The sequence below is a fragment of the Pomacea canaliculata genome, linkage group LG1, assembly GCF_003073045.1.
Source record: "Pomacea canaliculata isolate SZHN2017 linkage group LG1, ASM307304v1, whole genome shotgun sequence".
Lineage (NCBI taxonomy): Eukaryota > Metazoa > Mollusca > Gastropoda > Architaenioglossa > Ampullariidae > Pomacea > Pomacea canaliculata.
In genome coordinates, this window is record NC_037590.1 from 44,532,960 (window position 1) to 44,549,532 (window position 16,573).

Sequence of the window (16,573 nt, forward strand, 5' to 3'; positions counted from 1 at the left end):
CGAGTAGGGAAGTAGCACAGACGGAAAAAAGGTGGGTGGAGGGGGAAGATGGACTATCATTGTGTGGACTGCTGTTAGGAGTAATGCTTTAAGGAAGGGGCGTTTTTATTTTAAAGGATTCAATGGTGAGTAGATGGCGGATATGAAAGGAGGGGTGGTGGGAAAGTTTCATTGTTTTGGTTCAGACTTACTCAAAATCCAGTGGCCGAATGTTGCTGTGGTGACAGGAATAGTTAGGATACGGTCATCAGAGGAAGAGCTTATAAAGTTATCTGGCTGGGATGCAGGGGAAGAGAAGTTTGTAGAAATAGGACATGAGCTTGAAACCTGAAATTAAAACACAGCACGGACAATTTGTACTGAATGTCAGACCGGATAGGAACCCAGCGCAGAAAACCAAAAAGTGACATGGTCCCGTTTCCTAGCTCTAAGCAATAGATGTGCCGCAGTTCTGTACTTTCTGGAGTTTATGAATGAGGTGTGAGGGGCAGCCTGTGAGCAAGGAGTTGTAGTAATCAAGCAGAGAAAGAACAGGTAGCGCGTGTAGACAGAATGTGACGGATGGCGCTGATCTTAAGAAGCTCATGATAAACAGAGTGACAGACACCTGTAACTTTATCAAGGGTCGTCAGAAGTGACAGATTACGTAAAGGCGATGTCGGTTTCGCCCACCTTGACTTGCTTCGGTGAACTGATTTCTTCTTCTGAGGGCTTCCGTTTCATCGTAATTGAGTTTAAGCTTGTTTCTCACCATCCAGTCATACAGCAGACAAGTCCTGTAGAGCTAAGGCACCAACATCGATTCCCATCAAGGGCAGATAATATGTCTGTGGTTACTTGGATGAGAGTAGTTTTGGTACTGTGAAAAGGTTTACATGCCGACTAAGCTTGGGGGATAGGATGGCGCTCTTGTCAGTAAGCCCAGAGCAAAACACCAGTTGACAAACTGGCATTTACAATATTTGTGATGACAGGAAGTAAAACATCTAAGCAATCAATAAGAGGGTTAGTGGGCATTGGGTCTAACTGGCAAGTTGTTGGCTTGGCTATGAGAAAGGGTTACATCCCTTTGAAGTAAGATGATGAGGCACTTTTCCGTAGAAAGAATTACAGCAGTATGTGTAAACAAGGATCCACTCTAATGTTATTCTTTTGTCTGAAGTACCAGTGGGGTTCCCCACACTCTTGTATTTTATTTATTCAAAAGCTTTCTCCAACAAATCACATCTTAAACCTCTACATGAAGATTTTTTAATCATTTGTTAATGTTTAAAACATTTCTCCACTACAGGAACCTATACAAATTCTTTTAAAAGATTACAAATATATTCCTATGTATTTCTACACAGAAAAAAATATATCATTCTTGTGTAATCTCATGAAAAGAAAGAACAAAGGTGGAGTACTATCTGCTTCCTTGTAAGGAAACCATGGTAAAGGGATTATAATTTCTTTTATGGCTAAGGCCCTCTCTCTTAGACACTAGTATAAAATTACAAATTGCATGACTATAGTCTATGGTTACTTCTACTCTCATTACAAATATACTTTTACATTTCTGGTACTACTAAGTACTAATAAGCCACATTAGGAAAATGATCTAAAAGAAAACTCGGGTTGCCAGAGTTGACAGGGTACAAGCTCTTTCATGTATCAGGACATTTATCATGCTTTGCTCTTCAATAGGCCACGAAAACGTGGGCAGCAATACCATGGGAAACATCAATAACTGGAATTTCAGAGTATACTGACATTTATGGCTGTTATAAACATCTTTTTGGAATAATCCAGGTCCTGTTATTGGTGTTACGGTTTCAATACCAATACAGCATTCTAGTGGAGCTCCACTGTCATGCATGGCTTTTGCCCATTTTCTTCATGTCTTTCTGCTGCAAGCATTTGTGGTTCACTTGATGGAGACAATGACAGTGCCACAGAGAATATATCAATAACTGTGTTTAACAGTTTTGAAATTATTTTAGGGCTTTTGCCAAGCATATGACAAATGTCAAATAGATGACTGGGAATTTCTTGCCTCTTTACAGCAATGAATAGTTCTTCAATCCCTGAAATAAAAACAAGATTCACGTTCAGAATTTCATAGGAAAATTCTGAAAATCACTGGAAAAGCGCTAGATAAATTCTCATTATTATTAATACTTAAATAGGGTTAACAATTCATTCTTACTTTAGCAATATAATGTTTGGTCTTGAAATCTTAACTGTGTGTATATTGATTGTAAAAAAAGCAATTCTGTTACAAATATGTACTTAAGTAAAATTTAAAATCACATTACCTGAACATGTGCCACTTAGATTCCGCGATCATTTCGGACATTCGAAGAGCACAAAGTCTATGGAAGTCTTCTAATTCTGAAGTTCTCGTATCACGATTCATTTCTTGAAAATAGAATTTCGTCTTTTTTTTTTTTTTTATTTGTCCCAAGTAAATGTTAGTTCTCGTTTCTAGTCACACTCGAACGTATATATATATAAAATGAAGTAGGAAGTGATTAATTTAGAAGACATTCAGAGCCTGCTGCGTCTGAAAACTCTTACCAAGGGAGGCAAATGAATGTGATTGGCAATGCAGTTACCCCCCTGTCTTCGCGTTCTCGTCGCTAAAAATCTTTTACTCACAACGGGAACACCTAAAGAAGTAGCGATCCCGTTGTCGTACACATTGACCCAACGCATCGCGGATATAAAGCCCTTTAGTCACTGTGTTGTGTCTGTTTGCACCAATTCACGAATATTAAGTCATTCTCTGTGCAGGATGGCTCAGCTAGGATAAGGGAGGCAACACGTTTAAAACAACGCACGAGATGAAGAGGGAGGGAACCCCGACTGCCTAGTACACGATCAACTGCTGGTACAGATCAATGAGTGGACTGGCAGTAAGACTCTGATAACCGGATATTCCATTCTCTCTTAACTTTCCTTCATTTGCGGGTCACAAATGCAAGATCTCTGGCGTGAAAACCTTTAAATTTTTTATTATTATTCTTTTAATCAAATCATGCATGTCTGCATATATATATAGTGTGCATGTGTGTGTGAATACTGATTCTGTCATTCCGATTGATCACATAGAAGGGTAATATATATATTTTGTCTATTCTATTCTCATCATTGTCATATACTGTTGTGAACAATAAAAACAAATAATAAAACAGGTATTATGAAGTCAGCTATTACTCTGAACAGCCTATTTGAGACAAAATATTACAAAGGGATTGTGATAAAATTCATATTAACCCCGAATATTCTGATCAATAGAAGCCCTAATATTTGTACAAAGACTTAATTTTAGAGTCTGCAGGCTGTTCATGGAAGAAAAAAAAAAGAAGGTTGTAAGGAAAGGTTTATTGAAAAGGAAAAAATATTTCATACTTTAAATATCTCTTAAAACCTCCCTGAAGTGGTCTAGTAACGGATTCTAGATTTTCAGGCAGCTCCATCAAGAGACAAAATAGCAAACACAGTACCATGGACTAATACATTAACAAGAGTATTAGGAGCTTAGGCAGAGGTACTGCAGAAAGACTGAATAAAAAGCCTTTCCTGTAAAATGGGTGAAGAAACTGTTTTCTGTCAAGAGCCACTTAAATGTTTTTAGCTTCATTTGCAAGCCATAGAAAATTATCAACTTAAAAATTGCTCTACTATATTTGGTAAAGGTATAATTTTGTCCAACCTGTCTGGCACTGTCATCTGCGTCACCCTAATAAAGGCAGACCAGCCATAGGCAGCTGTCTGTCCCATCATGTACATGTGGCCTGTCTATCCTGTTATGGATGTTCCTTGCTTGTCCCTCAAAATTTATATTATTATCATAATTATCATAATAAAAATTTATGTTACTATGAAAATTAGTTATTCATTTTATATGAGACTGATTAAATTTCAAGTCCTGCCTGTGATTAGTTAGGCAGGGCCAGAACAAATGATTTTGGCCTGTGAGCCATATGTTCACCACCCTGCTGTAAAAGATAACCATGAATTAAAATGCCAATGCTGAACAGACAGGATTTTAGAAGGCAAGTCAGCACCATGGCAATAAAGTTATAAAAACCACATGGAACCAGTAAATTTACTACCCAGAACTGCGGGTAAAAGGGGATATAACATCAGCATCAAGAAAATCCACATTCAATGAATTAAATAATAAAACTATGTTAATAATGCTGATTGTACCCACGCCTTCCCTCCACCCAGCATGCATGCTTGTTCATACACACACATGCATCCATCAATCTTATTCACACAAAGATGTGTTGCGGCTTCCAGAGTCATTGTTCCCTGTAAGGCACCATGCTGAAAGGAATTAGCCCTCAAGTCAAAGTATTGGTACAGATTCCAGACAAAATATGCTTTATTTTATAATGGCTACCATTGGCTTAAACGACACCATTCATCTTTGGAATGAGGACAGCAGCACAAACACTGAGCATACTGCAACTGGTGTGAGATGGTAGTAAACACCAAAATATGGTAGTATGAAAGCACACATACTCTTTCACATGGTGGAAGTGATTCTGATGATGACAACAATACAGCATTCAGTGGAAAAGTCAGCACACAAGAGTAGAGGAAAAATATTGATCAAAAGAAGGGGGTTCTGTGTATAAGTATTGTACTTCAACACAGCATGGCGATAAAATCATGATAAAAATGGAAACAATGAAAGATGATGATGTGGTTTAGAACACATGAAGACAACAAATATTGCCTCTTAAAATGTATCACAGATAGACATGATGGTATGCCCTTGAAGAAAAACATAAAAAAAGCATTTAACTTTCTGTGATATCACCGTACTGCTTGACGAATAATGCAAATAGCAAACACCGCACAGCACTGCTTATCACAACACCTACCCTCATAACTATCAGCATAATCAAATTAATAAACAAAACTGTTAATTACATACAAATGGAGACTGTTAACTTCAACCAGGATATCCTCCTGATTACATGAAGGATGCAACAAACAGGTACTGCAACTCTAAACATTCTTCTGACACACTCATTGCTCTCAACTGGCCAAAGAACCTGTAATATATGCTTCTTCTCTCACAATTTCTTTTTCAGAGTTACTTCCCATGCATTTCATGCTAAGGTGTCATTTCTCTTGCTTTGTCACAGTTGGAAAGGAGAATAAGTTAACTCTAGTTACAATGATAAATAAACTAATTGGATAAGAATACTTGTGCAGAACATATGAGCAAAAGAGTTATGCTATTTCCAAGCATTAACATAGAAGATCACATTTTAAATCAATAAAATATTCATGAGCAGTTCTCCAACGCTGAGGTGATTGAACATGAAGCATTGCACAAATACATATTTTGAGAATCCATGTGCTGGTTAGTAATGAATATCTCTGCATGGTCTTTCAAACTTCAGTGGCATGAAGTCTGATTTCTCATTACAGAAGTACATAATACAATTATATCTTGCCTTCCTTTCATGACAAACCATGTATCATGAGACAATTTAAGACAAAAACTCAAAGAACCTGCTAGAAAGCAAGGAAACGACTTTGTTGGCTAATGAATCTCCTCCATACCTAAAGTTAAAAAAAAAATCATTAGACTTCTCTCTAAATGCATTTTCCTTGGTTAATAACCAGCACAGCACTGCAAAATTACACTTTTGTGATAAATTTCCCTTGTTATTGGGCAATATATCAGACCCTTGTCAGTAACTTGTTCTGTTACAAACATTTTTTGAGGACAAGGGGCATTCTACACTCCCATTAGCCACAGTGCAAAACAGGTTACTTAATGGAAGGCTTTGATGTCTAACTAGCTGCTGCATCACGAAGCATGTCAGAGCTTTAAGTTAGCAAAACAGCAGGTGCTCAGTTGAGATCAGAGGGAGCATCACTTACTAGTCTTAAGCGGGTCTCCTCTTCTAGTTGCTTTTTGGCCTCTGTGAACATGGTGTCGAGTCCTGCACGGGACACCTGATACACTTCACGCTCCACGTTAATGTCTTGCTGTGCTACCTGTCATGCACACCCACTATACTTTGTCAACGACATCATGGAATAACTAAACCAACCTTTTGACTTTAAACATGAAATAGCATATTTTTATTCACTTCCCTAAACACACACAGAATCACTCAAGGAGGTGCATGATGGCCCTCACCTCTATTTGTTTTTGCAGGTCTTTGGTAACAAGATCTCTCTGTGCCGTAAGCTCTTCATTTTCCTGCTGCAGTGCAAGGATAGTGTTCTTAGCAATGGCCAAGTCCTCCTTCATAAGGGCATTTGTGGCCTGAACCTGTTCTAGCTTCTGTTGCAGATTGGCGACTGTGGCACTGCAAGATGCAAGGACATCATGACTTCCATCCATTCCATTCAAAGCTTTGTGTAAATCTTAACATTGGCTTTTCGAATGTTTTGAAATAATATTTAGCACCCTTAATTTCCCTATATCCTTTATCATGAAGAAAACTGCATCAAATGACTATAATAGCTAAAAAAATCCTCAGATCTTGTAAGCTAGGTTAAGACTGATAAACCTCATTTTGTTATTCTTATCATAGTAGCCAGTGCTATAACAAAACAAATCAAAACAAAAAAATAGTATTTGAGGTACAATTTTCCACTGATCTTTAAAAATGCCTAGAGCATAGCAGTACAACTATAAAAACAGCTTTGTTTTATCCTGATGTAGTTACTTGCATGTAAATATATTTATGTGGTGGTTAAGCATAGAAAGAAATTACATGAAACAAAGATCTTTACTTTAAATGCCTATTCAGCTCCTCCAGGTAATTTTTTTGATCAAGAATGGTTGCCATTTTAGACTGTCCTTCCACACTGGAACAAAAAAGTATTATAGATCTTTTAAAAATTTCTCCTGTACCTGCATCAAAAGCTAAAGAAAAGAGAGAAACCTAATGTTGACAACTCAAAGTCCTTGTAGCTGAGGAAACTTAACTTATGTCTTTTGTAGGTTACCACCAAAAAAAATGCAAAGCATTGGACCACTTTTGCTTAGACTAAATAGCTGTCTAGAGGACACAGCCTACTAAATGGTTATGGATAAAGAGGAGAAAAAAAAAATCAGATGAAATAATGAAGTAATCTCAGAATTCCATAACCATATGGGAAATAAAAGTGATCACTGTAAGATGTATTAGGTTAAGTTCTGTCAAAAGAGCAAATGATAAACACTAAAAATGTTTTTGCAATCAAATTTAAAAAAAAATGAACTGCTCTCCACTATCAAAACTATTTCTAGGATCTGTTTTTATGTTTCACTGATAGATAAGACAACAGGATTAATGAAGAATCAGAAAAAAAAACAGGAATTAGCAATCTAATTCAGGAAAATACTAAAGTTTTCGTACAGGATCAGGTACATAATTTAACTTTAAACAATAAGCTGTAAGTTCTAATAAACATTATCAACTTACCTGTCTCCATCCTCCTCTGTTAAACCATTATACTGCTCTCTCATATACAAACTGAAATCAATCACACCCATCTGAAAAAATAAGAATTATTACTATCAAATAAAGAAGTGTTCAAGTCACTTTTAAACAATAAAAAAACTTTGTCATATCCTTAAAAAATATAATTCAGAAAAAGAACAAATTAGACTGAATTGAACAGGACCATACTCTTCATCAAACATTACTAAACTCTGTGTTAATCGTTTCGTCTAAAATAAATGAAACAGAAGGACTGACACAAATTTATAAAAAAAAGAAAAACTCACTGGCTGATCAAGGTCCTCTCCCTTGATACACATGTTACAGTCCAAGACATTAAGGCCGACTAGAAGTCCTGCAATAACCATTCCCTCCTCTTCCAGCATGAAGGCACCAATCTCATAGAAGTCACTGTTAAGTATAGAAAAGTTTAAAAAAAAAACCCTTTGAGATGCAAGATGCAAGATGCAAAAGCATTTTTCTCTGACTTTATTCAAGAATTGCTAACATCCTAACAGTTAAGATATCACTGCATGACAAGAAGGGTGGGTGCATTTGTTTGTATATCACTCACTTCAAAAGATCTTCTTTTTTTTCAATCATCACTTTGAAGTAATCAGCCAGAGATTTCTGCATCATGGCAAGGCGAAGCCATGCACGGGCTCTACCCAGTGGTGTTCTAAAGAAAAATATGAGTACAAAGATGACTTTTAATACTTCGTCAAGAGTACATACACTTGAAATGTGTTGTGGCACCTAAGCAACAGTTAGAGCAGCCACAAGCACAGAAAAATAATTTCTTAGAAAATGTGGACCAAGCAATTATTATTTTAAATTAAAAAAATTCCACCAAAATGTACTTTGTTTGGTAACTTTTCTTCTTACATTGTTCAACTAACTGTATACTAACAATAAAAAAATTAAAAATCTCCAGTACTTTATAAAAGTGATGAAATTTTAATTTTTTTTCTGTTAATTTTGAAAGGACTTGGAATATGCTAAAGACAGTCATTTTCAATACAAAACTCTCTCCCACATACTTAATGTTTGGCATTTCTCGGACGCTCGTCGTAATTTCTGCTGCTTCTGGTGCAATTTTCTCAATACTTTCTAGTACTGACCAGAATTCTTTCTTTCTTGAGAGCATCCCTTTTTTGGCTGAAACCAAGAAAGATGTTTATATGTAAAATGCTTACAATGGTCTGAGCACTCTGAAAAGGGCCTGATGAAAAACAGTGAAGATGAGAGAAAATGGTGAGAAAAGTCTTAGAAAGAGAGAGAACTACCCCTTTTTTTTCTGAGCTACAATATATTGTCTTTCTGAAGACAAAGGCGTTATTTGATTAAAACAACATCAATACCTGGTTTGCTTGGACTTACGTTTCAGGCCATGTCTCAATACATGTTCCAGAACAATGAAGAACTGCTGCAGAGGCACATAATCATCATCAAGCATCCGGCCATGGGCCAGGGAAGAATCAATTAACTCCTTGATCAGCAGCTTGGACACGTTCATCAAGTTGGCTCGTTCTATTGTCTTAGAATCTTTCCCTGCAAGTATTTATAAAGAGATTAATATGCTATGACTATTTATGTTTACTCATAGGGTTCTTCAGAATATAAGAAGGATAAGAGTTTTAGTTTTGCATTTGCTTTTAGCAAGAAATAAGTTCTACATCTCCCTTTATTTAATGTAGTAACACATGCGAGTACTGATCCTCAATTCCTGTGAATGTACTTAGGTGGTGAATGTACACAGGGTGGGTACTTTGGACACTGGAAACAACCAAAGATGCTTGAGATTGTTTCTGCAACAAAGATTATCCTGTGGACAAGAGAAATCAATGGTGACCATAAAAAATATTCAAATGTCTACAGAGAAATGAAGATGAATGTTGATCAGCCAGTTTGATTAGACTTTTGACATCGCACATCACATTTATTATAAATAAAAGGCATCAGATTAACTTCTGTGATGTGACATGAACCAGTTTGACAGAATCAAATTGGAACTGTTCAAGACTGAAAACAGGTGACTGTCTTTATTGATAAAGATATCAAAGTAGAGCTGCTAAAATGTCCTGAGTTATCTATAAAGTGTTTAGGTTGTCTCAGGGACATTTAGGAAGTCATATGTGTAGCAGTTGGCACAGACAGTTAACACGACTGGAAGACAGTTTCACACTTTTCAAGTTTTCAGCATTAAGCTGCCAAGTCTACACGTGTACCGGATCCAAAAGTCTATGAATGGCCTCTTTCCAGTCACCAAGTCTGCTCAAGTTTTTAACTCAAGTGTCTATGCTATCACAATGCAGATCCCAGCAACAATAGCAAAAGTTTGGTTTCTAAGCTTCTTAAGTTCCTAGTCACAGCATTATTCAGTATAGTTTCTGCAAGATGAATCTGCAATCCATATTTTGGTATTGTCTCTCTTGTAGAGTAAACTGTATTCTCAGAACTTTCGTCAATAGGTTAGAATCTAAAGAATGTTCAAAAAGCACATGATAATATGTTACAAATAGTGACCACTAACATAAACAAGAGCACAATGAAAACACCAAGCACTATTATTCAGTTTGTTGTTGTGGACACCATTGTTCTGTCGGTGAGATATCATCTGTAGAAAAGAAGAATAAACTGTGCTGTTGACTAAGTTCAACAGGCTCTCCAGTCTTCTCTGATGAAGAACAAATCTATTCAGGTTGAGCCTGCCGATGAGAAAGTTCGAATTATCTTGCAATCACACAACACAGCTCCATCGATCGTCGAGCCTCCAGCATCATACAAATGTTGTCATCCATAGCCGGCGCCTTGTGATCCGGAAGTCAAGCTGGTGACGGCTGCTCGAGGTGCACAGTAGTCTATGCACAAGGAGCAGCCGCGGAGGGGACTGGGTGATACGATGCTTAGACTCACCATCCTCGATGGATATGGGATCCGTTTCCATCTCCAGCTGGACATCGCTCAGCTCTCGTAGGCACAGCCAGTCGCCATCGACTGACACACGAAAGTTGCAGAGATAGATTGTTTCCTCGGCCATCGTCTGCTGTCGGAGGAAGGCGTTCAGTGGCCGATAAAAAGAAAACAAAACAAAACCTCGATCGACCAGCTTCGTGGGGCCGCTCGGATTGAAACACAATGGTCAATGCTGAACGACCGTCTTGTGTACAATATGTCAGCGACGACGACCTCGACGTCAACACTCACGACAATGTCGTCGCATTCTTTCACTCACGTTGGGGCGCTCTAGGAAATGCGTCCAGATTCATTCATGTGCAGGTGCGATGCTAGCGCGCCCTGATCACCGCGACAGGTCTTAGTGGTTTTCTCCGTGAAAATCAAACTGCGGCGCAAGTTCCGTTTCGTGTTTGTGTATCAGTTGTAAACACAGCGCTGCCCGCAGATGTGATTTGGTCCCGACTCTGATTCCAGCCTCATTATGCGTCTCTCGAAGAGCGAGATGCCGCGAGTGCACATCGCGACCAAAGCACAAGCCACTGCCGGTTGTCGTCCCTCTTCCTGTGAGCGTCTCACTGCCCCATCACTCACACAGCAACAGCAGCAACGAAGGAAGCAGATGATGAGGAAGATGCACCGGCAACTGTTGTGTCTGCAACACGCTTTGCGAGGAAGATTCCACGAATTCCAAACAAACGTGCAAAGCGTTCGCTGTCTCACGGAGGGTTAGGACACGCAGGCTCGCCTCCCAGCACTGGGAGGGCAAACGTTTCACAACAACGGCTTCACGCTGGGTCAACTTGCTGTCTCGACAAACAAGCGCAACGCCGCGCAGGGACCTTCTCGACGCGATTTCTTCTTCCCTCAGTCTACGCCATTAGCAGCCATCACGGCACGCCACAACAACGACAACCGCCACCACCAAGTCGGCCGTTATGCTAACGTAGTTCCTGGGCCAACGGCACGCACGCGCGCTCATGTTCACGCACGCACCTCTCTGCTGCAGCCGCATCTCGATGGAGAGGCTATACCTGCTTGCTTCACGCACGCACGCACGCCGTGCGCTGGAATTATCGATCGCGTGGCCAAGAGTTTTCACGCACGCACGGCAGCTCCGTCGTCTACATACATTATCATAATCACAGCACCCAGAGGCTTCTCCTGCACTCTGGCACTGTCGCTGGCTGATAGACCTGCATCCGTGCACGGGTTATCACATACAGACAGCACCTTCCTCAACACAGGCGTGTCGCCTTATGGGGGAGGGATGGGGAGGAGGGAGGCATATGGCTTTTAAGACGTAAGTCTTCTTATGATTCCTAGTTCAAAGGCTGTTAACATGGACATAGGTTCATGCAGCACCACAGGGTATCACCAGCAGGTGACACGAAACTGCTGTCGCTTGCCTCAAACCACTTCATCCCGGCAATCGCGTTGTTCGTCCTGAGGAAGGTATTACCCATGCTGTTCATCGAACAGGCAACGTCAATGGATGTGCTCCGCATAAGTATTTTATTAAAATGACCTGATGAAAAATTTCCTTTGTGCTTTCGTGGGCTATGATAGTAATCAGTGAAACTGATCGATACTGTCTCCCTTAGAACAAGATTGTGCAGACGTAGATAATAAAGACTGCTGCTGATGACAATATTTAGTGCCAAGATCCATTACAAAGCTCTGCACATGCATATGATTTAAAAATGGCAAAAATGATTTTTTTTAAAAAATAGCCCCCAAAGAAAAGGAAGTGTTTTTTCCTCGTTTATTTTGGCCTTCCTGCAGAGAGAATGGTTGGTTGAGTTTTACTTGATGCAGCGACTAGCCATGTTATATAGAATTGAAAGGTGATTGCAGAGAGGAACAACTCACATACTTAAATTAGGCAACAAGGAAATTCGATATGGATGGTTAGACAAAAGAGATAGATACTAAGGAGTCTGCATAAGGCATGCAGATGAAGGCAAAAATTATAATAAGATCTTTCAAATTTATGAGACTAATAATAGTAATGTTTCCTGTCTACAATTAACTAGCACGAGTAAAAGCCAAAAAAAAAAGTGTTGAGTGTGGCAAGCTTTTCGCTTGTTGCAAATAGGCATGGATCTGTGTTTGAATAAACACCGGAAACTGCTGTTTTGTGGCATTCCAAATACCATGTTTAGCAGATGAAGGAAACACATTAAGAAAGAAATACACAATAGAAAGAATTCATGCTTCAAGCACATGCTACATCTGCTGTGTTATTACGGTTAAGAAAATTCTTAATCATTTCATTCATTTCAAAACAAATTAGTTTTCACTCTAGATTTTGCTGTCAATGAAATTTTTCACATAGTATTATCAAAGCACTTGTTTACAACACTTGAGTTCTGTAACCCTGGATAGTTTTCCTCTAAATTTATCACCGACTATAGTGTCTCAGAAATACTCTCTTTACGTCTGTCTTTATTAACTGAACAATGACTAGCAATATATTGACTCAAATCAGTAAAATACATTTTCCCTTGTAAACATGCTTATGACTATCCAACAATATTTAAATTTTATATGTTGACATCTCAACTAAGGTATAAATAAAATTCCCCCTACTTTAGAATAAATCATAAAAATAATATGACAAAAATATAAGGACAAATCAAACTAATAATTACAATTTAAATTGTACAAAAATTAACCTTTCCTACCTGAATCTAAACTGACACACTATTTTCTTGTAAATCAGAGACATTAAATTAATTATATAGAATGGCTTCTCCAAAATCTTTTGTATACAGATTAGCACAAAATATACGACTGTCTAATCAAGGTCCGACATAAGCTGAAAAGTTCTAATGATTTTTGCAATGAATTCAGCAAAACTCCTTCTGCACAGTCAAAACTATCATCTAATATTATTATTATCACAATGACCAACATCAAAATAGATTTCCATCTCTCTTTCTCTGCCTGTCTTTATGTGTAATGCACTAAACCACTCCTTTCATTTAAGGGATGCAACTCTAGTCCAGCTAGAGCTATGTGTTGTAACTTCCCATGGGACGAAAAATAATCAAAAATTGTATACAACATAAATACTAATAGCAAAGCATAAATAGCAATAATGGTATTATAAAAAGCTGAAGGTTGAGTACAACAGCAATATCAATGTGTGAAGGTGAACATAAAAGATTTTGTAGCCTAGAGGCCAGAAAGACTAAGAAATGTGTAGTCCATTCCGATTGGTTCTACTCAGCACTATACAGCACAGCACAGCACAGAATTCTTCAAAAAAGTTTGGCTAATTTTGTGTTCTTAAGATTTGTTCTTAATGTAAAAGTAAGTTATTTTCTGTAAACAAATATTTAATTTTTGATTTATACAGTGTGCGTTCCCTTGGCATTCTTGTTCTTAGCACTTTCTCTTATCTCTTATATACAACCTTTAAAGTTATTGCTGAAATAGATCTGCAGTATTGTCTGCTATTTGAAAATGATTCTTTTATAGGATGTAAAACAAAAGTGCATGGAAAGAATAACTGATGCAGTGTATGATTAATGAGACTGATTAAGTACGCATAAGAATGGTGGCCTTTTTATCACCTGAATAAAAGACTATACATGTAATAAAGGAATTGTACTGGGAAATATTGCCACTGATAAATTAAGCTTTATGTCTTTTACCAGAATAGAAGAAACTCGCGCATGTTTACAAAAATATGCTGGGCAGTAAGGATTATATAAGGTTAAAAAAAAACGCTAAAACTACAGACGTGGCATGATGGACATTTATTTTATTTAAAGTGAGTGAAGTTGTGGAAGAGATTGTATGTGTTTTCTATCAGAATGTGACCTGTGAAGATGCTATCTGATCTGAAGCCAGTCTGTTCTGCTAGCAGCAGCTTCTTATTGGTGGTCTTGAAGTGATTTTTGAATTATGTTTATTAGGCTGGCAATTTTTGCAGTTTTGACAACAGCATTTCCTTTATTTGGAAGAGGTATGACTACTCATTGTGTCTACTCTTTATGTTTGCAGATTCTTTGCCACAGATGAGTAGGTGCATTTGTTGTTTCTTTTCCACCCTCATTCAGCAGCTTATCTCAGACACTGTCAATGCCAGGTGACTGTCCTCCCTTGAGGCTACTTACAGCTATCTGGCTCTTCCTGTAGGACCACTGGTTGTTAATTCATTTCCTTGGAGGACATTAGTGTTGCTCCTCAACAGGAAGCTGCCCAGGTCTTTTAGTATTTGGTCATCAGTTTAGTATATTAGTGCTTTCTGTGAGAATCTGGTATTGCTATGTTAGGCAACTGAAGCTGTTTGTTGACCTGTCTTGGTAAGACTCCAGAAGTTGCTGTCAGCTCACGCCATGACCTCCTCTACTATATGACACTGCTCCTTGCTCCTCTTCTACTTAACTGCCTTCGTTTCCTTTCATATATCAGTGTTTACCATTTAGTACTTGCTTGCTGGCTCAAGGTTGCACTTTCTGTCCTTCATCAAGGCCGTCCTTTGGTCACAGAGATCTAGAGTATCATTTGTGACCCAGGGTTGATTCCTCTTCCCCCAGCTCCCTAACATCCCTTCAGCTTTAGAAAGTAGCACCTCTTGGATATTTTCAGCACATGTGTCTTCATCACAGTTCACTAAGTTTATGGCAAAAGATTTACCTCTGACTTAGGCCTTGAAGCTTTCCATAATACCCTGAAGCTTGCTGGTGGGGTATTTGGGTATCTCATATGGTATTTTGCTGGCATTTTCTATTGTCCTTTCTATGCACTTCTGTACCTGGTGGTACCCATCTCTTCTCCAAGATCCTCTAAACCTGCATTTCTCAACCAGTGGTACGTGTCTTCCTAGGCAGTCCCAAAAATAGTTGAGAATTTCTGTTCTAGACCACAGCCAAGATCCTTCAAATAAAAGATTGCCTTGGTTTCAAACACAAGGGCAGTGAGTCATGCCCTGTGGTTTCATCATTAGGATGAGCATGAATTTGAGCTTCCATCCCATTAGACATTTTGGTAATTAATATGTTCACATGGAAAAGAAGCTCTGGAGCACTCAACCACTAGGTCATCCCAGAAATTAGTATAACAGTACCATCTGGATAGACAAATAAACTGACCAATGATCAGATAAAAATAGGCAGTCTGGCCTATATGATGTCAATTTATATATTGTATAGTGTCATATATGAACTGTTCAATGGCATGATTTTTTTCCACAAAATATTTTAAGAATTTTAAGTGGACCTACTATGAAATCTGCTGAAATTACTTATATTGGCAGTTTTGTTGATTAAAACTTTTCCTTAATATAAATCATGGAAATCTATGATAATCTCATTAAGGCATGTGACAATCTGGCAAGAAAATCAAACAGGTGTTTGCTCTAGGTACTGTACAAGTACCCAAGTACCACAATGCTCCTCAACTGCCTGTTCTTTCAGACAGCATGAAGTCGTATCCCACACACCCATACAATTACTACACTCACTCTTAAATACCCCTCCTAGCAATAATTATACCAGAGGCGCGTACACACACATGAACACACTTGGTACACTTGTTAGTCCTGTTCAAGAGTGATATTGCAGAAATACTCTATATTTTCTCCATCTAAGTTAGGCCCATAAGCAACTTGGATTTTAAAGATGACACTGATCTCAAAGCATGCAGAATCGATGGGATTCGAGAGTTTACCATCAAACTAACACCGAGAACAGTAATCTCAAAAGCGACGTTATGTTCAACACCATTAATAATAACAATCATGTATATAAATGAACAGGTAACGGCTGAAAGACTTAACAGTATCCCAAACTAGGGAGACACTTGCATCAATTCTGAATTGCTTTCAGATGTACTGCAAATAATCAGAAGTAACCCTGCACTGTTACAAGTCTACCGCGCAGCTATCAAGTAAGATCAAACTTACGTTCACGAAGTATTTTTGCCCTTATGCTGTTAGCTTCCCTCTGATAATTTCCTGCATTCGCCTGCTCGTGAGTTCTTTTTGCCTCTGCGGGTCGTTCACTCTTCTGTGCACTGACGTTTGTCGCATCTTGCAGTTCTTCCAATAGAGATTTCACACCCCCTTCTTGTTTTGATGCGGGGGCAGCCATCTTGTATTAATCTCAAAGAAAACAAAGACCAACTTTTATTTTAAAAACAAAATCTTTATTAAT

General features: G+C 38.3%; 1 protein-coding gene across 2 annotated transcripts in view; it reads right to left on the bottom strand.

Annotated features, from left to right (window-relative positions):
• LOC112575003 (RUN and FYVE domain-containing protein 2-like) overlaps positions 1 to 16,573 on the bottom strand; it is a 50,358-nt gene that overhangs the window by 30,457 nt on the left and 3,328 nt on the right. Inside the window, exons 2-10 of one of the 2 annotated variants that reach the window (XM_025256487.1) lie at positions 16,324 to 16,521; positions 8,832 to 9,002; positions 8,492 to 8,609; positions 8,026 to 8,130; positions 7,739 to 7,862; positions 7,434 to 7,504; positions 6,760 to 6,834; positions 6,158 to 6,329; positions 5,896 to 6,012 (exon numbers count right to left, since the gene is read on the bottom strand). In XM_025256487.1, the coding sequence (XP_025112272.1) occupies positions 5,896 to 6,012; positions 6,158 to 6,329; positions 6,760 to 6,834; positions 7,434 to 7,504; positions 7,739 to 7,862; positions 8,026 to 8,130; positions 8,492 to 8,609; positions 8,832 to 9,002; positions 16,324 to 16,510 (1,140 nt within the window). In that variant the 5' untranslated portion in view covers positions 16,511 to 16,521. Of the gene's footprint in view, positions 1 to 5,895; positions 6,013 to 6,157; positions 6,330 to 6,759; positions 6,835 to 7,433; positions 7,505 to 7,738; positions 7,863 to 8,025; positions 8,131 to 8,491; positions 8,610 to 8,831; positions 9,003 to 10,367; positions 11,529 to 16,323; positions 16,522 to 16,573 lie in introns of those variants that run through there. The other variant, XM_025256495.1, reaches the window with a different exon arrangement.